The following is a 27,756-nucleotide window of genomic DNA, read 5'->3' as shown; positions in this document are numbered from 1 at the left end:
TAGATGAACTGTAAAATAATTCCTGTGCCACACATTTGGTTAAGAATTGAACTTCAGCTTCAATTTTTTTTGTGTGTCTGTGTCTTCTGGTGCTATTGTATTTGATCAATGTAGGTAAGGTTAGCAAAAGTGTTACCATGTATTGATCCACCAACTCATCTGAAACCCAGGCATGGGAGCAGTGTCGCTAGTGAAAGTTACAGGGAAGCCTGTAGTTTGCATATTTTCAGAGGTTTGAGAAAGCTTGGTGGATCTATACTATCAGACTTGGAGCTAACCTGATACTTGGATGTAAGTTGTATTACTGGAATTCCAATGAGGCAGTAAGAGCACCAGTTTTATAAAATCCTGTATAAGCAGCAAGCACTATTTCTTCACTACTTACTCTAGTTGCAGTTTTGTACAGGGATGCATATAGCAGTCAAACTTATAATGTAACAAATATTGAAATTCTGTTTAACCTGTAGCGAACGGAGCCGAGCAGAGGTAATTGTGCTTCCCAATGTGAATATTATCAAGTGTTTGATGAACGTTGTTATTGAATGGATTGCACTGCATAGGAAACATGCCTGCCTCATTGGAATTACAGCATAGCATTTTTTACTTTGTTGTTATTGTTCAGTGGATCTTGGTTTACTGTTTCCCCAGTATAAGGTGTTGGTGAGTAGGTTCTTCTTGTCGAGACTTGGCGTGAGCCCTGCTGCAGGCCACACAGCACTTTTGGAGACTAATTATCCTGAAAATTATGCAAAATTTGAAGTTTCCATTTATTGTGCACTAGGGATGTGCCGAAGCCGATTACAGATGTATGAAAATCGGCCGAAATTGACACATCGGCATCGGTATAGGAATCAGCAAAAATCCGATATTTAAACCGGTACAGATTATACTAGAGTTTTTAGCTTCTAATAAGTTTCATATTCTAGTTTTGTAAGATTTATTGAAAATTTGGTTATGATTCGTCATTATTGTAGAGTTTTTGTAATAAAATTATTGCAAACTCATTCAGAGGATCAACCTAACTATAAATCGGAAATAAAACAGTACATTGCTGAACCAGGATCTGCTGTTGTATTGGAAATTCAAAAATGAATATTCAAACCTGAAGCAAGTCCTGAGAAAATACTTGGGCATACCTGCTGCATCAGTATTCAGTGATTGAGTGTTCAGTGTTGCTGAACAGATTTGAGATAAGAGAAGAAGTAGGTTACTTCCTGAAGTGCTTCCAAATCTCGTGTTTCTGAAGTTGAATCTTGCAGAACAGGAATTCATTTTGCATTTCAAAGAACTGCTTGTGTACTAATGTTTAATCTCTTAAGAATCCATGTTCTTCTTAAAGGTTCACATAACATTTTGTAGATGCAAATGTACATTCGCATCTCTTGAGAATATATATGTATATACATATTATATGCAATAGAAATGTACATAGATAATTTATTTTTGTCATGCTGAAAATAACATCCCATTTCTGTTTAATAATCTTATGTTTCGGAATCGGTTAAATATCGGCATCGGTACATTTTCAGCTTCGTCACATCCCTATAGTGCACTAATAGTATGTGGAAAAATTGTATTTTGTGATTACATAGGAAGTTTTATCATCATTCTAGTGCAATTCTTGAATATTTTGAAGCACAACTGATACTTTGATATTTATAATCGGAATGCAATACTTACACACTAATGTTAATCAATATTTTGAACAACTTTCCTTCATTAAAATTTTCAAGCATCAGGATTGGTGAGAATTGATAAGAAATGAGCATTGGTATGGGATCATTTCAGTCCTAGACATTATCCATTTTCTAGTGTTTTTAACTATACCTATTCTAATACTACATTTTGAGAGAGCACCTCTTCTCTCGTCTTCAGATGAACAAATTTCTTTTTGTTGGTGTGGAGACAGGTCTGTCCTAGGTTTGATCCCAAGCATTAGCAAAATAGAGATTTGTTCACCTGAAGACAAGAGAAGAGGTGCCCTCTCAGAAGAATAGTGTTACAATAAGTATAGTTAAAGGCTAATGCTAATGTGAAACCATTGTCACTAACATTCAAAGAATAATTTTATACTTGTATGTGCAAGTGTTTTAAAAATATTTTTTCTTTCGTGCATGATAAAATTTTGAAGTAGAGTACACGAGTTACTGAAATTACATTTTTGATTAGACATATGCTACATTAAAAAGCACATTTCTGTACCATAAGATTATAAGAACTCTTATTTCCAAAGGTTCATTCACCCCTTCAGTTAGTACTTGTAACCAGGTGACTGTAAGTGATCTTGCCTTAGACACTGCGTATTTTGAAGAGTACTTTATAAAACCAGGCTACAAATTATTTTATTTCTCGCTAATTTTTCAAAAAGCACTAGTCATAACATGCAGATTGTGTTTCTTAAATATCATATGTAATGGATATCAATACATAGAAAATAATTTGAGGAGTGGGTAGTAAGGTGCATTAAACACTGATGCAAAACTGCATTCCGTATGCTTTCATAATGACCATTAGCTATAGTACAGGGCCTCATTTGGTCGATGGTGCCAGACCTTTCGGAGACGCTGTAACAACCAGTAACCAATGTTGTAGCATAGTACTCCTGTGTAACTGAAGGGTAGCATTCTTGCCTTTGGCGTGTTTGGTCCTAATTCCAGTTCCCAGCGGGATATCCAAACTTTCGGTGTTGACTTAGCATCATGAGGGCCATTAGGGAGCTACTTGAAAAAAATGTACTTGATACACTACCTGCACCAAACAAAAATCTTCTTGAGGATAGATATGCTTAACCCCCATGTATGAAATCTCGAAATACAGGGTGAGGCAAAAGTCAGGTTACATAAGTGAATATCCACCTCAGTTAGACCTAACACCCCTGGAGTTTTACTAGGATCACAGCTGCCATCTCCCAAACCCTACCCCAATAGCAGACATGTTACACAACTGTGAGTTTCGAATTGAAGCATGTATGCAAGCAGATGGTACCCATACTGAACATGCAATGTACGAGGGCACGCTGAAAAGTAATGCCTCCTATTTTTTTTTGTGACTGTGTGACATTCATCAGAGAATGAAGGCTATATATGCCAATGAATGTGTAACGTCAGGACTGTATGATGTTGGGCTGTTCATGCTCACAACGAAAACCCCTGCTGAGAACTCTTTAACTCTCAAGACGTTCTTTGTCACACACGAGAGTTCCTCGGGGGGTTTTCATTGTGAGCATGAACAGCCCAACACCATACAGTACTGATGTTACACTTTCATTGCCATAAAAAGCCTTCATTCTCTGATGGATGTCAATTGGGAGACACATTTTCTGCAGTTAGAAACTTTGTCACCACACACAGTTTCAGGTGCACCAACATGGTATGGTTACATGCTGCCATTTTCCTCGCTCTAGTTTAGCAACCCCTGGTGATAGAAGTTTGAAACTTGGAATGGAGAAGGGGGAAAGTCTGAAGATGGTTGCTCAAAATCTAAAATGTCTTTACACCACCACAAAAAAATAGGAGGCATATCGTGGCTTTTACCTCACGATATACAGGGTGTCATTTTAATGGCACCCACGGACCACAGATTCATATAGAGGACATCAAAACAAACAACTTTTCTTAGTAACACTTTTCTCGTTGGTGCGTCGATTCGACACTACAGCCGTTCAAAAGACACAGTTTTGCCGCCTGGATGCCGGCAACCCATTTAATCGTATCTATGACGTCATTTCCTGCGGCGAAACAGCGCACGGCAGGGTTGCAAGGAACACACAAATTTTGTGAAAAATGACAAACTACCAACCACATTATTACCTGTAAGATGAAGCGAGAAATGCATCCAGAAGACCGAACATCATAGCCTACCAGCCAGAAAATCAGCAGTCGCCTCAGGGGAAGGGGGAAGTGAACCATCGATATGAGAAATGGTAAAAAAAACGTATTCAAAATGAAGTGTCAGTATTGGATTTTGTCTCAGCCTACATGTCAAATATTTGCAAATCTCGTTGCAAGGTTGATATCTACATGGTTGTGTCCAGATGCCTTGTGGTACTTTTGTGCTGATAACAGAAGTATCCGAGGTTCACGTTGTTACATTACGGCTAAAACACATACAACCACAGTAACAATCTAATTATGAATCAGTAGAGAATATACTGCCCTGTTTACAGTTGCAAACTATTATATGTGTATCCGGTGCATAGATAAACACAGTCGTCGCAGAGCTTGTATTACTACTACTTATATCCCTGTATTTTCAATCATATTTCTCTCTTGCCTCATAATGCTCTGAATATACATTATATTATGTGTTGCTTACCTTTGAAATTTTGAGTTATTTCATTTCTATTTTGTCATTTGTTCAGTGTGTCACAGACAACTAGTATCAGAACGATGAAGTGGATAGATTAAATTGTAGATGCCAATTTCGTAACTGGATTTGCAAATATTTGACATGCAAGCTGAGACAAAATTCAATATTACCACTTCCACTTGAATTCTAATTTGTTTCTACCATTTTTCGTATCGTTTGTTATTTCCTGTTAGGTTACAGAACGTGTTTTCTTGTTTTGTTTTACTGTTCCTGGCAAACCTGGAACACATCACTTCATGATGGGATATGACGTCATAAATGCAATCAAATGTTGTGTGTGGTTGCCAGCATTCAGGCGGCAAAACGGGCTTTTTTGAACAACTGTAGCGCTGAAACGACGCACAGAGAAAAATGTTACTGAGAAAAGTTGTTTGTTTCCGTGGGTGCCATTAAAATGACACCCTGTATATATAAGGGATAGAATAAGAAAGAGTGCCTCCACCTGCAGGTGATGGGAAAGCGCCTACATATCAGGCATGCATGCCACAATAGCCCCCCAATAAATATTTCTCCATTCCCTCCCGAACCGTAACCCACCCACCATCCACCCTGCAGTAAACACTGGTGAAAGGATGTGTTCAGAAAACCCGTGTTCTATCACTTGTTTCTGGCACCACTGTGCAGATGCTGGCATCAGTATTCTTTGCCTCTATGCTTCTGTTTACTTCCATTCTTTCTACCTACATGTGATCATAAGGCTATAGCCTCGAAATATCAGCCTTTTCTTCAATTGTGGTAAGTACTGTCTCCTACACCAATTTTTTATACACACACACACACACACCCACCCACCCCTGACTACAATAATTCCATTAACTAGCAAGAAAAACAGAATGAAGGTGCTTAATATTTGGAAATAAGAGACTTCCAAGAGCCATAAAGTTGAATATGTAGGATAAAGGGACTTAGAAAACCTTTGAAATTTGGTTTGTCTTTCTTTTGGCAGGATGTGATGGTGGTTGGTGAGCCTTCACTCATGGGAGGAGAATTTGGAGACGAAGATGAACGTCTAATAACCAGGTTGGAGAATACACAATACGATGCACAAAACAGCATGGAGGAAAACAGTTTTTCTGATTCGCCCATGACTAGTGGTGCCAATTCATGGACAGGTAGTGGAGAGCGTCCTGTGGCCACTACACAAGGTAATACCCCTTCCAGTCAGGACTCGGAAAAGAAGTCTCCAGCAGTGAGCCAGTAGTTTAGATTTATGGGAACATTCCTAGCCTCAAGGTGCACCCTTGAGTAGACTCACTTCAGTATTGTGTCAGCTGTTGTGAAAGAGGCATAACGACGTAACAACACAGATCTGACTGTGACGTAACGATGTTGTGTAGGACCTCTGTGAGTTTTGTCAAAAAAGAAAAACCTGTATTATGTACTTAAATAGTGAATCTATATCTGAAGACAAAAAGACATGAAAACGATAAGTATTTCTACATGGTATTAAGTGAGCTCGGACATGTGAGAGTATACTTGGAAGTGAGAGGGAGTAGGGTAGGGTTATAATGAGAAATGCTGTATCTGTTGTGTTAGTGAGTGTTTAATCCCTGGGAGCTGTTTCTATTAGACATTTCTGTAGATTCCACTGTCTGTTTCCCATTGAAAACCATAAACTTTTGAACCAAGATACAAATGTTACACAAATATATTCATGTCTTTGTTGGAGGTAAAAAAGTTTTCTTCCAAATGACACGGCACTTGATTCCAATTTCTTATTCCAGATGGCAGATTGAAAACAAATTTTGTATAGTGAAGTTTTTAGATTATCATGGGCGTTCCATAAAAATTAAAACTTGGAAATGTTTTACCAGTGGGGGAAAAAAGCGAGAGACATGGGTGACTGAATCTCTGTTGCATTGTTTTTCACAAGTCACCACCGACGGCCAACGTTGGTGTGGTTTTGATGATACATCAAGACTTCAGTATTTTTCACGAGGTCTCATTTCTAACTGTATTTTTACAACTCTCTGTATGTAGATGTGTGTGTTTGTCCAAATTGTTTTGTTTTTAATTGTGAACTTGTGCTCTATAGTTGCAATCTCTTGTGTTGTTTAAGTGAACCAAGGTGCAGGAGAAATGAATTACCAGTACAGCTTATGCATGTGTGCTCTCCCACTACAGGTGTGACAATACAAGATGAAAACAAAGAAAAAATTGTGTGACAGTATTTATTTTTTTTTTCCTTATATTCATCACTGTAAGCATTCTGTCTTGGTGGATTTGTGCGTTGTAACATGCAAATCATTCCAGGAAACAGTAAAAAAAAGATAGGTACCTTTATGTATCTGATTTGGTGCAGACTACAGTAGAATAGAGTTGAGGAATTCTTTTATATTATTGGCCATTTGTACAAAGGTGACATGTCTCAATCTCTTCAGAATTGAATTAAAAGCAGATTAAAGGAATCAACATGGTTCAGGACATCATTGTTTTATTGCGTGTTTAATATATATTACCTCAAGAGACTAATGTGTTAACTCTGTGGAAGTTGTCCAATTATATAGAGGTACTTGCAGTTTGGGAAGAAAGATGTGTAGGTAACTTTCATAGTTCCGACTAATACCTTCATTAACAGGTTACTGCATTTGGAATGGATAGGACAGTGCATCACTGCTTTGTTTAATCTGTTGACTGTAGTTCTGATTTTCCTTCCTGGTATGGATGTTTGTTATCCCCTAACATTGTACACTACTCCTTTTCAGATAAAATGGCACATACTTCAACTGTCCAACCTTATAAAGTGTGCCACATTATGTGAACATGATCACATCACCTCCAAAATGGCAGAGATCGAGAATGTGTGGGGCCCTACTACCCCCCCCCCCACATCCTCTATATGTGCCTTCATGGAACTGTGCTATATGTACAGGGAACTAGAGAAGGGTTTTTTTTCCCAATGAATTGGGAAGCAGGGCTGGAATAAATTGTTATTATTGTATGTCGTTATTATAATAATTCCTCCCATTGTCATGGTAAACTAAATGTTCAGATATGACATTAAAAAAAAACCATTCTCTGCAGTGGTCTTGTGATCAGATACAAATTTAAATTGTAGCTGCAGTTCCGTTTGGCCTATCATGAGCAAAAATTAGACTTAAACCTAATGATAAAAGCCAGAACAGTCGAGTCTTGGAAAATATTAGGCACCATAAGATATCCAAAAAGCTAGCAGTTGGGATTGCCTCTATCACCCTCCCCGTGGATCTGTGCCTGGTTCCAACACCCACAATGTAGATGGTAGAGTTGATCTAAACCAAGAACCCAAATTGATTGAGAAGCCCTATTGAATTTCAAGAGATACTACTTGCCAAACTAGTATATGCAGAAAACGTGCATTTCTGTATTGAAATGTTTGAGGTTATATCTGGTAAACCTAATACTTTGAAAACCTGTCAATGCATCACAATGTGCAAACTCTGTGACTCAGCAAATTAAGTGAATGGCCCTTCATCAATTTCATGAAATCATCCTCATCATTGAAATAAATCAAAAGAGGCAGAGGAGCAACATAAAATAACAAGAATATGCATACATTACAATTCAATATTGAAAACGTGTGTAAAATACTAATAACATTTAACGTCTCAAAATAAAATTTTAACACAAACCAATAGCATCTAAAGGAAAACCTTGAAAATGTGAAACTTCTAAACAAATTATCATCAGTTGGATTTGAGTTTTCTAAGTTCACTTTATGCTAATATTATATAGGCTAATCGGGACTGGACCTACAGTGTATAGTGGTATCTGAACTACTATGTGCCTCCACCGGGTATAAAATCCAGGAGCTCTTGATAGCAAGGTGAAGACGTTGCCATCAGGCAGGCCCCACCATAGCAATGGCATAATCACCTGCTAAATGGTACCACGTAAAACCATCGATGACTAAGTCTCTACAGACAAGCATCTTCCAGGTGTACTTTCCAAATTTGCCACAAAGTACAAAAATATTGTAGCGCAAGATCTAATTGTCATATCGAGAAAATTAATTGTCCCCCCCCCCCATTTCCTTACGCCATGACAGCTTTTAGCAGAGGGGAAATTTTATTAGAAACAAATCAGCATGCCCCTGTGGCTGGCCACCACTAAAGACCAAAGTGAATGTAATATGTAGTATCTAATAAAGATATTTCAGTTCTGCTTTTTTTGTTCATTTATGTGTGTATACTTTGGTAACTTACTCAAAAACAAAATAGTTTTTTTTTTCTTTCAATAAAATTTCTGCAATGTTACTGAAATCTGGATCTGGCTTCGGACATACAGATGCAAAATTTTGCAGCCAATCATGACAACTTCAAGGATACGTTGGTCCCGTCCCCACATTTTGAAAAATCCCATAAAGGCAAATTTTTGCGAAATTTTGGTACTCTGGAATATTCCACCTGGCCCCTATTGCCAGTAATGAAAATTTCCATCCTGTCTCGTAGTACAAGCATACAACAATTTGCCGAAGTTTCGCTCACCTCTCTTCAATAATAAAGAGCCCGTAGAGAGAAAAAAGATATTGCAATTACAATAAATTACCCATCTTGTGCTGTGAAATGGTATTCTTGAAATTCAGCTGAAGCATCAGTCGGTCCTATTGATACAAATATGTTGAAATTTGAAGGTGAGCATTATCAAAAACCAATCTGCAATGACCACACTCGCATCTCCACATTTTGGGGGGAGCTCATAAAGAATGCATTTTTTGGAATTGTAAATTCTCAAATTGTGTTGTTTTTTTTTGTTTTTTTTTTCTAAAATGTGGGCACACGAGTGACATGTCGGTGATTATCTCCAAATTTCAACTTATTTGCATCTACAAGGTGTCAATCCTGAACCAAATTTTTGGAATGCTGTTTATCAGAACGAGGCAGCTTATTTATTCCAATTACATTTTATTTCACTGTCTTCATTATTAAAGGGAGGTGGGTGAAACTTCGGAGACTGTTATTTTCAATACGGCCAATGCTACAACTAAAAATTATTCAGGTGCCAGCATTTTTATATTTTTAATTTTTTGCCAAATACAGGCTAAGAAAGCCATGAATCCAAACAAGATAAGCTATGAAATGTAATCTTTATTAATTAGTACAAGATTGGATTGAAAGTAATTAATTCTTGCACAAGAGTGGACTTCCTAAGAAGCCTCAACTGGTAACAGCATGAATAACTATGCAATGCATTCTAATATATGGCTGACTACCATATCGCTGCTGATTTTATAATTCAACTAACAGTAGTACAAAAATTTGTAATGACATGTTTATTATTCTGATTTCGAGGGAGAAAAGGGGAGATTAATGATAAAGAAAATGCACAAACATTAAAGGAACACATACTGTATTTGTTATTATTAAAAAATTTCCATAAGCGAACCAGAAATATTTTTAAAAAATTCAGGTTCCATGGCCACCCTGTTTATTTCTACCCCTGGCTACAACCAAATTACCCCATCAAGATTGATACACTGCTTTTTATGAGCATTATACATGTTTTAATACACCCCCCCCCCCCCCCCCCCCGAAGCATTTCAACTGTTTTTAATCATGGCTTCGCATGATTGTAGAAGCATTGTAGTGTTACATATATATATTTATTTCATTCACTACGGTTTTCTTGTGATGGCAATTATGATTTGCCAAACAAGTTCTGTAAAATTTTTCTTCTCATTATTGGGAGGGAATATGGATAAAATACGCTTCCATTGAAATGTCTGTCATTGCGCACAAAGATAAAGTCAACTTCAGCTCTCTACAACTTTATTAATATTACTAAACATTGCAGCACATTTGACAAGTGCATGCCTGGAAAGCCTGGCTTGAAAGAGAATAACCGGCACGAGAGAGACTGACCACTAAAGGTTAAAAGTATTGCCTCAACTAGAATATCTGAATGTGTACCAAACGAACAGACTCTACCTATTTTTTTTTGTTTTGTCCACTTTATGCACAGAAAGGCTAATCAGGATTGTGCCTGCAGCTTAAAAGTTGGATCCAAACCACCATGTGCCTCCATTGGGTATTGAACCCAGGATTACAAGGCTACGACGCTACCACCACCGCAACCCTAAGATGATTGATTATGGACTTAAAACTAATCGGGTGAATACCCACTTGTCATTCTTGAAGAAAGAAGGCAATTAAAACAAAAAAACTATAAAAACTACAAATTTTATTGATAAATATTTACCTACTCTATATGACTGTACAGAAAGTTACTCTCCTTGTCTATCCTCCAACGGCACTTCCTCTGTTTCCTGCTGCTGTTTGAACATTTCCAACAACATTTCAGTGGCGGTAGGTCCTGTTGTTATCACCTGTGACAATTCCTCCTATGAAAACAAACAAAAAAGTTGGAACAATGACTACATTACAAACTGTAGCAAATAATTTTATACAGACGGTCACACAACTCTAACTTTGACCAACAAATTTTCCATACGCATAGACAGGATTCTTTAAATAATTGAAATGAATTACAATGAGATGCCAAGCTCAATTTATTTTTATGGCTGGCCACACTTGAGTCCCGTCTATTCATCCAAATCTGTGCCTAGGTTTTTGCAATAATTCATTTAAGACCAAAAGTAAATGAGTGAATTAGCAGTGAATATTAATAAGTAGCACATGCATGGAATCCAAGTAGAAAAAAAAAGACATTGTTCACTTTCAGTGCAAAATATGATAAAATTGAGAAAACGTTATACAAAAATTGGTTATTAGGCTAAAATGATGATGTTTTGTAATTTTGTAGGCATGAAAAATGTGATTTTAAGGTATATCATTGCACATGAAATACAATAATTTATTTTCAGTGCTTGCTACAAGTTAACCTTTTGCCGCCCAAGGCCTTTTTCACATGTAAGCCTCTCTTGCCCGAGCAGATTTTGAGCAAAATGCAGTTTCAATTAAATGAGTGTAGATCGGAGGCTAATTGCCCTAGAGAGATGAGTGATATACCGTTGTACGCGGAATGAACCAGAGATTAAGACTATATGAATTTTTTGCAAATTTGGTGTATATGTGGCGGGGGGGAGGGGGCTAACTCTCAAAATTCCAAAATTTCGGGGGAAAAAAATTTGGTTCCCCCACCCTCCCCCCAAGAAAAAAGTACATGACAGTGTCGACATGCACATGGAAATGATCGCTGACATGTAAGGAACACAAAAATATTTGCATTATTATCATATGACCAATGTAACTTGAGTGGTACCCCTAAAAGGAATGGTCGGCACGCCACTGATTCAAGCTTCAAAATGCAGCGGTACCTTGAAATGACTATAGCTCAGAAACTAAATGCCCTAGAGATATAAAAGATATACCATTGTACGCAGAATGAATCACAGATTCAGACGATATATAATTTATGCACATTCGGCGTATATATGGAGGGGGAAAGGGGGTAAATCCATTGAAAATACTTTTTTTTAAAAATGGAAACAAAGGTTTCCTTCAGCACGCTTCGAAATTCCATTCTCACAATGCAGATTCAACAACCAGTCTTCCCCCTCCACCCCCTGCTTGCACCCTCACGAAAAACTTTCATTTTGACATCGGATACTGATAAACAAGCTTCCTTCGAATGCACTTAGCAGGAGGGAGTGAAAAGCATTGCTTTAGAACAACAAAGCCGGTCTTCATTTGTCAGCAAAAATTTGACCTTGAAAAGAGACGCAAAAGAGAAGTCCCTTTTCCCCTCCATTTTCATGAAGACAAAAAAATGCAAAAAAACATTTCTGTTAAATACATGTGTTAGGAACAATATAAAAAAGAAAAATCGAAATTCTAGCCAAAAATAGAAAAGTTATAATGTAAAAACTACGACCTTGACACAGCGTCTCAATCGAGACGCTTGGTTCCGTGAGGGTTACATTTGGGTATCTCGATCGAGACGCTTGAGCAGCAAAAGGTTAAAGGTACACTTCAGAACTTATTTGACTGCCCTGAAAAAATGTCGTCCAAAATTCATAAATTTGGCAACATATCACTTTAGCGCCAGCTGATAGCAGCTAACTTTGGGAGTGAAAGACTTCCACTTTTGCACATTTCATTAAAGCAGTTTACTATAAACCAATAATATAATGAATATACAATGAAATAAATCATAAATGGAATTACAAATTTCGGACAATATATACGATTTTTCATCCTGAAAATCAAAACAGTAGTAGTTTGAAACACTGAACGTAAGTCCAAGATGAAATCAACAAAATGTTGGGCTATCTTAAAACATACCCGGTTCCTCACCAAGAATGCTATGGTTAGGTGTGAAAGGAACTTTGGTTCTTATTTTATACTCGGTTTGCATCGTATGTTATGCACTCAGTGGAAAGAAGACATCTGATTGGTCGAACATTATGACATGTGCACTTTAGAATGTATGCGTGACTAACCAAAGGCTCAATGAGTGTATTAGTGCAGTGTTACTTGGGTTATTCAAAAGAAGAGCATTCATAGTTAAATTTTGGTGTGCTTGTATTGAAACTGTGTTATAATTATTTTGTATGAAAGATCTTGAGAAAGATCTAATAGTCTTATTTCTTGAGTTTCCATTCTCAGTACAATCATTATTCAATGTGAGAAATACTTTATTCCTCTTAGTATCTGGATGAAGCTGGTTTTCATACATTTAAACTTGAACATCCACTTGAAACAAATTTATTTGTAATAAATATATCAATCTTCCAATAGATGAATTACTAAAGCACTAAAATGTACTGTTTGTGAACATTAAACACAATATGTTCACTAAGATTCTTGTGCACTAATACTTATCTGTGTAAAATCCAAAATGGTGGCATTGACTCATCCATTTCAGAAGTCCTTCCACATGACTTTGATATTCCTTTTACAATAAAAAAAAGTGCCATAAAGCTTTAATTTTAGGCTAAACAAGCTGCCTATGAAATAAAGAGCTTCTAAGTCCTTTCTCCCTTCGTCACCAACCCTGTTCAATGTTACCAGCTCATCACTTAACAGCTTAAAATAAAAATTGTGATGTTCAAATGTTTCAAAATGTTAAAAGCAAAGATTTGATTTTGTGATATATTAAATCAGTTTTGTCAATTGTGTTTCGAAGAAAGTTAAAGATATTAATCAACTGTTTGGAACATATATAATATAATACAGTGCTCAAAAATAGTTTTATATACCAGGTGGTTATAATTAAAGTGACGGTGTTCAGAGTGGTATAGCACGGGCTGTAATGAGAGTAGCAGTCTGAAACTTCGTAGATATGCTAATGAAGCAATGCGCTCGAGAATTATGAAAAAAAAAAAAAAAAAAAAGTTCCAATTCTCGCCACCAGGGTAAAAAATGGCGCTGTAAGCAGTCAAAACGTGGAATTTTCCGTAACTCTGACGTCAAAGTCGGTGACATTGCCTAACCATTGTGTGAGCTCCCTGGTTGTTGTTGGTGACGCTTGTTTCTTTTTCCTTTAGTAATGTTCATGTAATTCGAATAGTGAAATTGTAGCGATATTTTATTACAAAGAGTGTTGTTTTCTGCGATTTATAGTGTTTTTCCTGTAATTATACCAAGTTTTGATTGCTTACAGCACCAATTTTTACCCTGGTGGCGAGAATTGGAACTTTTTTTTTTTGCATAAATCGCGAGCGCATTGCTTCATTAGCATATCTACGAAGTTTCAGTCTGCTACTCTCATTACAGCCCGTGCTGTACTACTCTGAACACCGTCACTTTAATTATAACCACCTGGTATTATGATTGCATGCGATTTGAGTCACGATATTCCCAAAAGGTATACAATGTTCATTATGTGAGCAATGCCCAAGACAGAAAAGGACATAATGCACCAAGTGAGTTCGATATTCAGCAGATAGAGGACAGTAGTTGCCACATGATTCCTGAGCAGATTTGAAAGCAGCCCGATGGGAAGCATTGTCCTTGTCTTATCCGCACTTGTGAGTTGGAAACTGCACAGAGAGTGGGTGGAAAACGAAGGGCAACATGCCTCGTGCAACCATTTCTGCTACGGACTGCATTCGAATTCTAATGCTGCTGCAAGAGGGATATCGCTAAGTGGACGTCGCTGTTGGAGTGAGCCAGAGTGATATCTCTCGAGTGTGGAAAAAGTTCAGGGAGACACAATAAGTTGCTGACCGACCAAGGACAGGGCGGTCACGCAAAACAACAAGCAGGGAAGATCGGTACGTGGTGAATTCGGCACGTCGTAGACCCACTGCAACTGCTACCAGTTTGTGCCAGGATCTGCGGAGGGCTTCACGAGCGCATGTTTCCAATCAGACAGTGCGGAATCGACTTCACGAGGAAGGATTGACGTCAAGAAGACCCATACCCAGGGTTCCTCTGAAACCACACCACAAGAGAGACCGTGTAAGGTGGGCAACAATGCACAGCGAATGGAGTCAGGAACAGTGGGAGCACACGCTCTTTACAGATGAGGTCACCATCAGTTTGCACCCGTTAAGCAAAACATAAGGCTTTGGAGATGATCAGATGAGAGATTGAACGAGCCCTTCATCCAGGAATGTCACCAGCAGCAGGGGGGCTCCATCATGTTTTGGGGTGGAATCATGTTTGGTCGACGTACGCCCCTAATTCCTCTCCAGGGTCACCTAACTGGTCTGATGTACAGAAACGCTATTCTCGAACCCGTGGTAGCAGTTTTCTCTAGAACTGTGGGGGATGGCTTCACGCTGGTGGATGATAACGCTCGACCACATCGAGCCAGAGTGGTTCACGAGTTCCTTGATATGCACGGTATTCGACGCATGGTGTGGCCTGCGTATTCTCCAGACATGAACTGTGTGGAACATGCATGGGGACACCTGAAGCGAGCAATTGTCATCTGTGAAAATCCTCCTGTGAACAAGGTGCAATTGTGGGAGGCTGCCATTCAAGAGTGGGACAGTCTTCCTCAGCAGGAGAAGATGAATGCTCTTATCCTTAGCATGCCCCGTCGTGTTCAAGCATGCCTTCGGGCTCGAGGTGGCTGTACACGGTACTGAACTCCCATCTGTTGATCCCAAGCATGCCTGTGAACTGTAGGTACACGGTATTGCACTGCCTTTCTTTTGTGTTTCGCATCCCACATTTTCAATCTTGTGCTTGTGGTGTGATTTTGTTTCTTCTGCATGACTGCAGTGTTTTCTTTCTGTTTGTATGTCTCCCCTGTACTCTTGAATATGATTCCATGTATCTAGTAAAATAAAATGATCACAAACCCTGAATATGCAAAACTTTTTTGAGCACTGTAGTACCTGAACTCGGCAACTTTTGACTAGAAATCGCAAAAATATGCGATGTGAGCCAACAAAATAAAGAAAAAACTGATTTAAATATAATTATTGAAGCTAAATCACCTATTTTGTAAAATAATATTACAATTTTTTATCATGTTCCAAAATTCCATAATCAACAGGCTCTCTATACTGTGCATTGGTTATGAAAAATATGAGTAGAAATATACAATTTCAATAAAATCTTTTGTACACTCCTGTTCACATAAAGTGGCACATTTTGTAAGGTTGGAAAGTTCAAGTTTGTGCCATTTAACTGAAAAGAAGCATAAATCTCAATATCTTTACATTCCTTTCAAAAACGTTACAAATGATCTTGAATCGTATTAATATTTGATATTTCAAGTTAAAAAAGACGTTTGCAATTTCAACATCTCACAGAATGGATACAAATATCTTGGCAGCCACATTTGCCACAGAGCATAATAATTATACAAATCACATCAAAAATAAAAATAAAATTACACTTGTTCTGAAATGTTAAATAATTGAAATTTTGAAATCTTCGTCCTAAAATAGGTTCTGAAATTTATAGAAATGTAACTCCCATTTCAAATATTAATATTTTTCAATACCTCAAAATACCCAAATATGACATTACACTATGTTGACTGTCATACAATAAATGCATCTTGTCCACAATTTGTGGTGAAAGTGTGCAGTTGCTTCCACATGGTGTTTTAAAGACTTTCTCATTGGTAACCTTGGTAAGATGCTGGCTTCATTATCTATCCAGAACGAGAGGTCGCAGGTTCAAACCTTACTCTCTCAACTTTGTATCAATTTTCCAGAACTAAAGCAATGTGAAAATCTTCAGCATAGAAGGAACAGTAAAATGCATATAAAAATAACACCGAATTTTGCCCTAAACAACAAAAAACAATACCGAATTGCAACACAAAGTAACATTAAAATTTATGGGGGGGGGGGAACTAAAATGTCATGTCCCTACCAATCACTTTTACGAAATACACCATTTATCAATTGGAAATACTATTGAGAAACATGGTGAGCATTGTAACTGCAAATTCAAATGGCCAAATCATGTTGTCTACACAGACTGCGTTAAAAATCAATTGGGAGTGGGTTGTGAATTTTATTTCCCTTCCCTGGAATTTACTAAGCAGTTTAAACTACCAAAGATTCCTCAATATTTTCAGCAGACACACATGCCATTTACAGAGGGCACTACAATACAACATGGAATTATACGCACAAAAAATTATAATCATAATAGATGCTCCAAGTATTACAAAAGCATGATATAGATCAGTGGTTCATCATGTAACAGAATCTATGTATTTAGTATTGAAACAAGCACTGAAGTTACAATCGAGAGAAAAGGATATGGCCATTTTTACATAAAAGCACACATGGATCTCAATAAGAGATATAATCTAATTTAAGGTTTGTATGAAGTCCACTTTATGCATAGTAAGGCTAATTGGGACTGGGCCTACAGTTTAAAGTGGGACCTGAATCATTATATGCCTCCACCGAGTAGCAAATCTGGGACTTCTTGCATAATCGAGTGAAGCAGGCAATATGCTTAGAGAAAAAAAAAACTTGCTCTGCCCTATACAGATTGACTACCAAGGATGAGAAATAAAATTAAAAAGGAATGGAATGACTGAAAACTTCAATCAAAAATGAAACTTATAAATGGAACACTAAATAGGCAACCCTGAGGGAAAGGGGGTAGAGATAGCCAAAGGGGGGTGATGCTCACATCACCTCCATAATGGCAGAGATAGAAGAACGTGTGGAGCCCTACCCCCCACATATGCCTCAGCATGGGGAACTTTACTTATAAATGGAGCACTATATGAAACAATAGTGTCCTCTATTGGACGATCAGAGAGGAATAATGTACAGAGGTTTGATAAGAAACAAAGTCCATTTTCTAGCATCTATGCCTGTGCCAGAAGATGTGAAGGAAAACTTTTAACATGTGCCAACAAAAAAAAAAAGTACTAAATTATAAAGTGTAAAATAAGTGCATATAAACTTGTATAATTTTGATGTAACAAGAGAAACTGATACAAATAAATATGCACAATATTAATACTAAAAAATGGCTACAAACCTTCAGACCAATAATAATAAAAAGAAGCTCAACAGATAAGTATGCTACAATGATATTCATTTATACAATGTGTTTTCATAAATCCCCCTGATTTTGAGTTTGGTCTTGCAGTAGCAAATGTACAAGTTTTTTTTCACGACTGGTACTTAGCTACCAGTTTCTCTACTAGGAGGCAGTAGTGTGCGAACATGCCAGTTTCAGGTGAATGGAAAGCTTTTTGTGTCCTTCAGTTTCCTAAAACCGAGTCACCTGTTACAGTGCAACATGGTTTTTGAACCAAGTATCATGCAGAACCACCAGTGAACAAAACTGTAAGAGAATGGTGTAGAAAATTCGAGGAAACTGGTTGTTTGTGTTGAAGAATAAACAGGTAGGCCAAGGCCATCGCCTGAGACTGTGGACCAAGTATGTGTGGGGCAGGAGCCAGTTTACAGGATTGTCAAGTAGGTTAAAACTTCGACATTTACTCTTCACCGACATGCTCACATTCCCGTGGGTGAGTTGGGCCCCTGAACTACTTACTTTGGAAATCCCAGGACATATGAAACACCCTGTATACAACATTTTTTCCAGAGATACTTACATTTGGAAACTTCGTGACATTCAATTCAGGGTCTTGGTGCGTGAATGGTGTCCACACTCCTTGAATCGATGGGTGGGCTGTGTGCCACAACTTTCGAAGTCGGACGATCTGTGTACCCGACTGTGTTCGCAGATAGTTTGCCCACTTTGCAACCTCCTGTTGAGAGTAGTTTTTCAATCCAAGTACGTGCCTCTCGCCATTCACTGAAAACATAAAATACTCTCTGAAACATAATGGTAATTAATTAATTCTGCTGTTAATATTGGAGAAGCAAAAATGGACCTATTTACACAGAAATGAACTTAATACTCTGATAACTACATAAATGTGTTACTAGAAGTGAAATGTTAATTTTGTGTAGTTTTTAAATCAAAATTAGGATTATATTCACAATTTTTAAATCAAAATGTCTTTTTATATACCACTTTTCATTCAATTTTTCACTGCTATAACACCGATATTTTATTTTATTTACCACTTTTGAACCCGAAATTGACAGTTTCGTACCGAAATTTTATTTTTATATTTACCAAAAACATGTGCCTCTACCAATATCCTAATGGATGCAGACGATATAAAACTGTATTATTCAATCTGCTCAATGTATGACTGTTACACGCTGCAGAAAGGTTTAAATCATTTTGCAAACTGGTGCAAACAGACTGGAATGATCATAAATGTGGATAAGTACAATGTAGACATCCAGCAACAAAAAAACAACCATTATATACGAGTATAAAATTGGCAGCTCGAAGGGGAGGCATACGAGAAGTGTCACTCACCTCAGGTGTTCACTTCACATCTGACCTGTCTTTCAACACCCATTATCAAGACTAGTTGGTTTCATTAGAAGAAACTTTGTTTATTTTTTCCTGTGCCCACAGTTGTAAAAATATACATTGTCCTTGTTCGCCAATTACTCTAATATTGCAGTCCCACGTGGAATCCCCAGTATAAAACATGGCAAGACGAAGTGGAGAGCATTCAAATGCAGTTTGTGAAATGGCTGTCTCCGGGTGAATATTGTTTATCACAAAAAGGACTACAAAACGTTGTGTAAACATTTTGGTTTGGGAACTTTATTTAACAGAAGAGTTGTCAGTGACGTCATTTTCCTACAGAAATTGATTAAACATGACTGTCAGTGTTCCGAGCCATTACAAACTATAACCTTACCACAGTGAAAGACAACAAAAACTATTCTACACACAGAGATCAAGAGTCAATGTTTTCATGTGCGCACTGCACATGCAGGACACAGTGTGGTTTTTTTTTCTACAGGTTTTCCCAAACTGATGAAATTTATTTAACCACAAGTGTTTAAAAACAATAATGTACAATATTTTCATAACCGACACACTTCTTGACTGGATTTTTTGGTAGCTTTTTTTCTTCTGAAAAACCCATGCGGGGGAAAAATGGGATGGACCAACCCTGGTTTAGTGTTGTCTTCGACATGGACTACTGCCATATTTCGAAGGGGCATTGTACATTAATCTAGAAACCATGTGATCAGTTGTTGTAAGCATTTAGGGATGATATTTCAATGCTAAGTGACCTGAACCATCAAACCCAATAACGAAAGCATTTACAGATGTCATCTTTAATGCTAAGAACCATGTCACGTGACACAATAGGAGCAGCAATATATATCCATGCTTGCAAACAAATTCCCCAGAACACTTGTACCAAATAATCAATGCACAGATGAAGTACATGTTAATGGATGCATAGAAATCGAACCATGTTAAAAATCAACATGTACCGTGATCAATTTGAAATTAAACAATCTGAACTTGGACCAAGTACGTTATCATCCACGTCACGTGGTTCGACATAAAGGAAATACCATCTGAATTATATTACGTTTCACATTAGACAGATTACGGTAAGTGATACAATTCCAATGTTCTACAAGCAAAATGTATAAAACTTACAATATTCAGCTGTAAAAACAGGAGCTCTATGACGTCTTGGTTTTACATAGACAACCACTCCAGGATTCTTGTTGGCAAAATCAAGCAACTCATGTTCTATGAAATCTCTGCAAGATAAAATTCACATTAAATTCTTAAAACACACAGCTTTGTTTTTTAACTTGTTTAAAAAAACATTTTGATAGGTACTTGATGTTTGATAGTCTGTGGTTATTTGCATGTTTTGTAATTTTGTCTTTTAATTCAATCCGTGTTATTTTGTTTACTGTGCACAGAAATCTGGTCAACAGCTGAAAATATAAGCAATTAACAAAGAAACATATCGTGATGAATACCCGTGGGCTATGTTTAAAACACCTGGCTGTTTAGCATAAATAGGTATTTTAAGAAGTTAAGTCAAGCATTTACTCAATAACTAGGAAAACAGTCCTTCCTTGTATGATTAACAGATTCCTTGTTAACCATTATTTTTAGAAAATAGGTCTTCTTGGCATTATGTTTTAAAACATTTTATTTGTTTAAACAGGTTTTTTGGTTCTTGATTAAAACACTGTTTAAAACAAAAAAATGTTAAAAAAAAATTGCCAACCTTCATCATCTCTCTCTTTCAACTTGGGAGAGCAGACATTGAACACATAAGAAGGTAATTTCATTTTAACATTGTCATAATCTAATAAATACGAGGGTGAATCAAATATGAACGAGCCTTGATTGGCTAAGCATCGGAATGGGTAGCAGGGTGTGATTGGGCATATGCGGCTGGTAGGTGGGGCTGTCGTGAGTCAGGAACCAGAACAGTCGGCATGTCACATGCTTCGTTGAGTAGCTCTCACGACGAGTGAGCAGAGTGTGCCAGTGTCTGTTGCGCAACACATAATCATCAAGTTCCTCACCCAGGAAAATGTCAAACCGGCCGAAATTTACCGGAGACTGCAGGCCCAGTTTGGGAATAGTACCGTCTCATGGGCAAGAGTGAAGGTGTGGTGTAAGGAATTCCAGCAAGGCCGTGAACGTGTTGCAAATGAAGTGCACCCCCGTCGTCCTCGCACCAGTGTGACGAATGACAACATGGCTCGTGTTCGTGAGCTTGTCGAACAGGATCGTCGAGTCACTGTGAAGCAAATTGCGGCAGAGCTTGGTGTGAGCTATGGTGTCCAATCAATCATCACAAAGCACTTGGGCTTCCGCAAAATCATAGCTCAATGGTGGGTTCCCAAGCTGCTGAATGTTGCTAAAAAAGATGACCGAGTTCGCATTGCTTGCCAGCTTCACACTCATTTTGACGTGGAAGGGGAAGCGTTTTTGCATCGCATCGTTACCTGTGATGAGACATGGGTGCATCAATACACCCCAGCATCCAAGCGTGCCAGCATGGAGTGGAGGAGGAAAGGGCGTGAAGGCCAAAGTTCGGTTGTCTGCGGGGAAGGTGTTGGCCATGGTGTTTTGGGACTGGAGGGGGATCCTACTGGTGGATTTCTTACACGAACATTGGACCATCAACGCACCCTACTACTGCGGCCTCCTGGATCAAGTTAAGGTGCAGTATCGATGCAAACGACGAGTCTGTCCCATCCGCCATGTCTTGTTCCTCCACAACAATGCCAGACCCCATACAGCAGGTGTTACGTGGCAGAAACTGGTGTAAATGCACTGGGAACCGCTTCCGCATCCACCGTACAGCCCAGACCTTTCACCATGTGATTTTCACCTGTTCGGACCCCTCAAAGAAGCACTTGGTGGCGAGCGATTTGCGACCAACGATCAGGTGGAAACCTTTGTGCGCAACTGGTTGGCTACCCGCCCAGCTTCATTCTACGAGAATGACATCAAGAACCTACCACAACGTTGGGAAAAATGTATCACTAAGGGTGAAGACTATGTAGAAAAATAGGATGTGGCAATGTCTCTGTTTCCTTCAATAAATTTTGTTTTTCCACACAAGGCTCGTTCATATTTGATTCACCCTCGTACAACAAATTGTATGGTCAACGTTCTTATTCACGTAAGATTATGACTAGAACATTTTGCTGTACTGAGCATTGTGCAAGAATGCAACAATATAATACATCTATGCTTTTGTATCTTACTCAATATATATTAATAATTGCTTAGAACATTTGTAAACTCTTAATTTTATTTTTTGCATAATGTAATTTCTCTTTTATACAGGGTGTCCCATGTAACTTGACAAATCAAAATATCGCGAGAAATATGCATCAAACAAAAAAATGTTGCATATGAAAGTATAATAGTATTGTGGGGGCAAGTCAACTACGCTACAATGAACCCACCCCGCCACTCCCAGTGAGAAGGGGCAGGGGGCAATCTTGAAATGTTAAAAGGGAACCCATATTTTTTATTGCAGATTCGAATTCGACGTCCGAAATTATGTAGGTTTTGTCCGACATATTTTGTGGCACCTAGCTATTGCTCATAATCCCCAGACGAGTACGCGAGTAATATCATCGTAGTCAGGAATTTCTCGCAATAGTGTTTGGAGAATATTGAAACATCACAAATTTCATCATCACGTGTCCATGCATCAGGAACTTCATGCGATGATTTTCGAAATCGAGTGGTATTTTGTGAATGGGCATGTGAACAAATACTAGTCGACCATCAGTTCTTTCGTAAAGTACTTTCAGGGTAGCTACGATTTTTTGATCATTAAATTCCCTGACATTTCCAGGTTATCCAGTGCTAAAATGAAAATTTTCCACACATGCTTATCATCATGATTTTTGCTTTTGAACCTTGTATTTTTCAATTAATTATTATGAATATCCATTTTCACATTTTTTTAAAACCAAATTTCATTCTAAATGCACAGAAATACCTGTAATGTAAAATTACAATTGGCATCTGCTACAATCACGTGCATCTAGCCTTCATGCTAAGATAACAGAGGTACATTATTTCACCATATCAGATCTCCACAATATAAAAACAACAGAAAAGTTCATAAACAACATAATCTTCATAAACCATACACAATTTTTCATTTCGTCGTGGATTTATACTGTTGTAGAAAATGCTGCTTTTTTGCTTGCATTTATAAGTACACAGCATCTGAAGAAATTTTTGTTGCATATAGGAATTCTATAGGAAATGCCAACAAGACTAAGATCTATAAAATAATAGACGATAATTTCATCTTCACCAACCTCTCCGATGATCATATTGTCAATGTACTTTAGTTATCAATCAGATATCTGGACTGCATGTTTTACTTTATATAAAAAAGGAAAGTTAAAAATTGTACTTAGGTATGTGAGTATATTGTTGTCCTGTAGAACGACGTTTCAGAGATTGACTATCTCCTTCTTCAGGTTCATAAAAAAACTAGGTACTTGACATAGTACTGCGTCAAAAATGTAATATGAGGATTGTGGTTGAGGGTTGGTTTGGATACATTTAAAATATTATGTTTTTTCTATTAGAAGTTCGTAAAAAGCATGTCGTTCCCTAAGAAAACTTGTACAATAGACCTATTCACAGGTGAAAAGTTAAAAAAAGTTAAAAATCTAAAAAACCTGCTTGAAAAAAAAAATTGCAGGTTCGGCAATTCGTACCCAAGCAGGTTTTTTTAGATATTTAACTTTTTACCTGTGAATAGGTCTATTGTACAAGTTTTCTTAGGGAACGACATGCTTTTTACGAACTTCTAATAGAAAAAACATAATATTTTAAATGTATCCAAACCAACCCTCAACCACAATCCTTATATTACATTTTTGACGCAGTACTATGTCAAGTACCTAGTTTTTTTATGAACCTGAAGAAGGAGATAGTCAATCTCTGAAACATCGTTCTACAGGACAACAATATACTCACATACCTAAGTACAATTTTTAACTTTCCTTTTTTATATTTTGGATTTGTGAGTAACACGCGACTAACCTACAATATGCTATGTTTTACTTTGATATTCTTTCTAAAATTAGTGAATTATAAAAGTGAAAATTTATTACAGACATTCGAAGGAACAAGACTGAAAATCATAAGAAGGAAAGAAACAAGTTCCTGAACAGAATATTTTTTGGGAGTGGAATCACAAGAACCGAATCAAGAAATGGAAGTGAACCACTTCTTCATTTTGCAACTTTTTCTCTTGCAGACTCCAAAATGCACGTAAATTTCAAATGATCTTAAAATTCCGTTTTCCAGACACGTAGCAACCGTACCTTTCTCCGATGAGTCAACCTTCACAAACTACGGTCAGGTTAATCATCAAAATATGCATTATTTGAGTGTGGAAAAACCACATTGGTTGTGTGAAGTTGAACGTCAACACCCTTGGTCGGTTAACATGCGGTGTGGAACCATAGACGACAAACTGATTGGTCCCTATGTTATTGATGGTACTTTTGACAGGCACAAATATCGAACGTTCTTGCATGAGGAATTATGACTGCTTGACGACGTAAACCTTGCACTGTGACCGCACATGTGGTTCCAACATGACGTTTGTCTAGCACACAATTCAATAATAGCACAGGAGGAATTAAGCAGCATGTACAATGGTCGATGGATCAGTAGAGGTGGTCCAGTGCATTGGGCTGCCTGATCACCAGACCTTACGTCACCAGATTTTGTTTTGTGGGGATATCTGAAGGAACGTGTTTATCAAGATGTGCCAACAACCCGTACAAACATGATCGAACGATTAAGAAATGCTTGCACACACATTGATGCAGACACCCTTCTGCGATGTGTTTAATCATTTGAACAATGGATCAACAAATGCATTGAAGTTCGAGGACATCATTTCGAGCATTGCATGGAATAATTGCATCTAGCACCCTGAAGGTGAGAAGCAAGGGGAGTCACCCAAAACAAGCACCCCGATGATGAGGCGAAAGGACGGGGCCATCTATCTATCATGAATGGAACAAAATGTGTCTGACAAAACGGATGTTGAATTCGAACCTGTAATAAAAAATATGGGTTCCCTTTTAACATTTCAAGGTTGCCCTCTGCCCTACCCCACTGGGAGTGGCACGGTGGGTTCATTGTAGCATAGGTGACTTGCCCCCACAATACTATCATACTTTCATATGGAACATTTTTTGGTTTGATGCATGTTTCTAGTGATATTTCAATTTGTCAAGTACACCCTGTACATTAAACATGTCTAACACACTGATTTCTATGCACAAATTTAAAAAAATCACTACCGAAATTGAGGGTGTAGGATTTCAGAATGGACCCCCTGTAAATATTGATAGTTTCCGACAATCGCTAAGAATGTTCATGTAACATTTCTTCTCTCTGCCATCTTGAATTGTCTTGTTTTATTGATTTCTTGTTGCACAGTTTCAGTATAAAATTGTTTTTTAGCACTGTATCTGAAACTTTTAAGTAAATAAATAAATAAAAGATGTTGAATTGAAAACAGAATGGTAAATGCTGAACCAAAAGGAGAATCTGGTCAGTCTCATCTTAACCTCAGAGTAACTCAACTTGTCATAATGTTTTTCTGATCTAGAAGTTTATATACAACTTGCAAAGCAAGTACTTTTCAGATAACCATTATCAAGGGCAGGGGCTTAATTATTTTTATGAACTTACTTAGTAGTACTAGTAAGTTACAACCTATGACACTCCCGATGAAAATTTGTACAAGTATATTTCAATACCATTAAACCACCAAATTACTTTCAGTTTTGTTTTTGTTCATAGTAAACGTTGTCAAATTTCGTGAAAATCAAAGTGCAAACTTGTTACATTTTCATGAAAGAAAGGGGGCAAACAGTGTTTGGTAACAGTTCCGCATATCGGAAACACATTACTTCATTTTTACGGAAGAAACTACTTATGGAAATGAGTTTCTGCAAGCTTTCCAATGTTCGTCGAGATATTTTCTTTCATCGTGAAATCTATTTTGTACTATTATAGTATGGGGGTGACACTTATAAATCATATAGTTCGCACTTTTGACATTGCTAACGTACTATTTTGGAATGCGGAACATTTCTTAAGGTGATATAATGCATTTCTAACTAAGATAATGCCTATTTCTTACATTTACAAGTACTTACTGTTACTTGTTATTTCGATTCTGTAACACATTATGGTTGGTGATAGCGTACTGGTGCAGGGCACGTTGTACGATGTGCATTGTCGATTTATGCAGTGTTGCAACCTCGTTCACCGGAAAATACCTACTTTCGTGCCCGGATTTGAAATTATGCTAATACCTCGCAAACCATTGACGTTCGACCCATAAACCATTGACACTAGCCCCAAAAACCATTCACGTTAGCCCCAAAAAACATTTTCCGTAAGGTTAGGTTAAGCAAGCATAATTAAAAACAAATATAAAAAAATTAAAAATACTCGACACGTCATGTTCTAGTGAAAACACGGCAAGTTTGAAACACTGACTACGGGGAACATTGTGTTCTCGTGCAGAAAGCAAATGGCGGCAGCAGAAACAGCATGTCGGACAGAGATTTTTGCAGAAAACAACATGTATTTGCATTAAAATGGATCAAAACTACATTCACGAACTTCCACAATGCTACAGAAAATGATTTCCGTAAGTACTTTCTCCTGTAAATTTGAAGAAATCCGTCACCCCTATACTATAATGTTACCTGTATTTGACTGGGAAATCATGTATTTTTCATGAGAAATAACTCACCGACGCACAATTGCCATTGCTTTCGCTACGTGAACTGCATGCTGCATACGTTTGATGACGTAAGCCCGTCAGTGTTTCCCACCCCCTTTTTTTCACTGTGCTTGCCTAACCGTCAGCTACCCGTGCATAATGTACAATTTCCACCGGTGACTAACACGATAGTAGGTATTTTTCGGTGAAGAGGGTTGGAAACACTGCAAAACCACAACGTAAGTCAAGGTGTGGTAGCCATATTGTGTGTTAAGGAAGCAAAGAAAGGAATAAAAAAAATCACTCTGTATGTGAGAAGTTGTGTTTGTTTTCGTGTAAAAATCATAATGGCACCTTGAACAATGTTCCGCAATACACAATTGGAAAGTATCAAAATATCAGATTTTAACGTGTTTCCGATATACGGAACATAGTGTCTGCATCTACCATAAATTTCGTGAATATCGAAGATGGGACAGATTTATCGTTCGGGGTTCATTCACTTCCAGTGCAAGAGGGGTTTCACAAAATATGATTATAACAGTTTTAAAAATAAAACCCATATTATCTTACCTTACTCCTTTACTATCCCCTTGACTTTTGCAAAATTTTATCGTTAATCGTTGCAACTGACAAACGTATCTACCCAAACCATTTCCAAGTGGTGCTCTAGGAAATCCTGAGCCCATGAACAGATGAGTATTCGACATTTTGTATTCTCTTAAATCTTATTAACACGTACAACAATTTAAGTGGCTAATATCACATCAATTCTATGGTATACTTTATGTTAAAGCTGAAACACAGGTGGTTTGCTCGACATTCAACATATAGTAGAAATAGGTTGAACATGTAGTTACCACAGTTAACAAGTAGCCGCCATTAACGAAGTATATC

The 27,756-nt window shown here is 37.6% G+C and overlaps 2 protein-coding genes across 5 annotated transcripts in view; one reads left to right on the top strand and one right to left on the bottom strand.

The window, feature by feature from the left end:
- Positions 1-6,792, top strand: part of Chi (LIM domain-binding protein 2 Chi) — a 96,468-nt gene extending 89,676 nt beyond the window's left edge. For all 3 annotated transcript variants that reach the window (XM_083143079.1, XM_083143080.1, XM_083143078.1), the window contains exon 9: positions 5,315-6,792. In XM_083143079.1, coding sequence (XP_082999205.1) covers positions 5,315-5,569 — 255 coding nt within the window. In that variant the 3' untranslated portion in view covers positions 5,570-6,792. The remainder of the gene's footprint in view (positions 1-5,314) is intronic.
- On the bottom strand, positions 355-27,756 carry mRpL43 (mitochondrial ribosomal protein L43). 2 transcript variants are annotated; one of them, XM_083143082.1, is made up of 5 exons: positions 27,433-27,756; positions 20,244-20,350; positions 18,307-18,509; positions 10,550-10,687; positions 355-736 (listed from the first exon to the last, which is right to left on the bottom strand). In XM_083143082.1, the coding sequence occupies exons 1-4, from the start codon at positions 27,567-27,569 to the stop codon at positions 10,571-10,573; spliced, it is 564 nt and encodes a 187-aa protein (XP_082999208.1). In that variant the 5' UTR covers positions 27,570-27,756; the 3' UTR covers positions 355-736; positions 10,550-10,570. The 2 variants fall into 2 exon arrangements, with proteins under 2 accessions (XP_082999208.1, XP_082999207.1); XM_083143081.1 differs by lacking the exon at positions 355-736 and having other exon boundaries at positions 10,507-10,687.

Source organism: Lepisma saccharinum, chromosome 21, assembly GCF_977018435.1.
Source record: "Lepisma saccharinum chromosome 21, izLepSacc3.1, whole genome shotgun sequence".
Taxonomy (NCBI): domain Eukaryota; kingdom Metazoa; phylum Arthropoda; class Insecta; order Zygentoma; family Lepismatidae; genus Lepisma; species Lepisma saccharinum.
The sequence above is the reverse complement of the archived record's forward strand: the minus strand, read 5'-3'. Positions and strand labels throughout refer to the sequence as shown.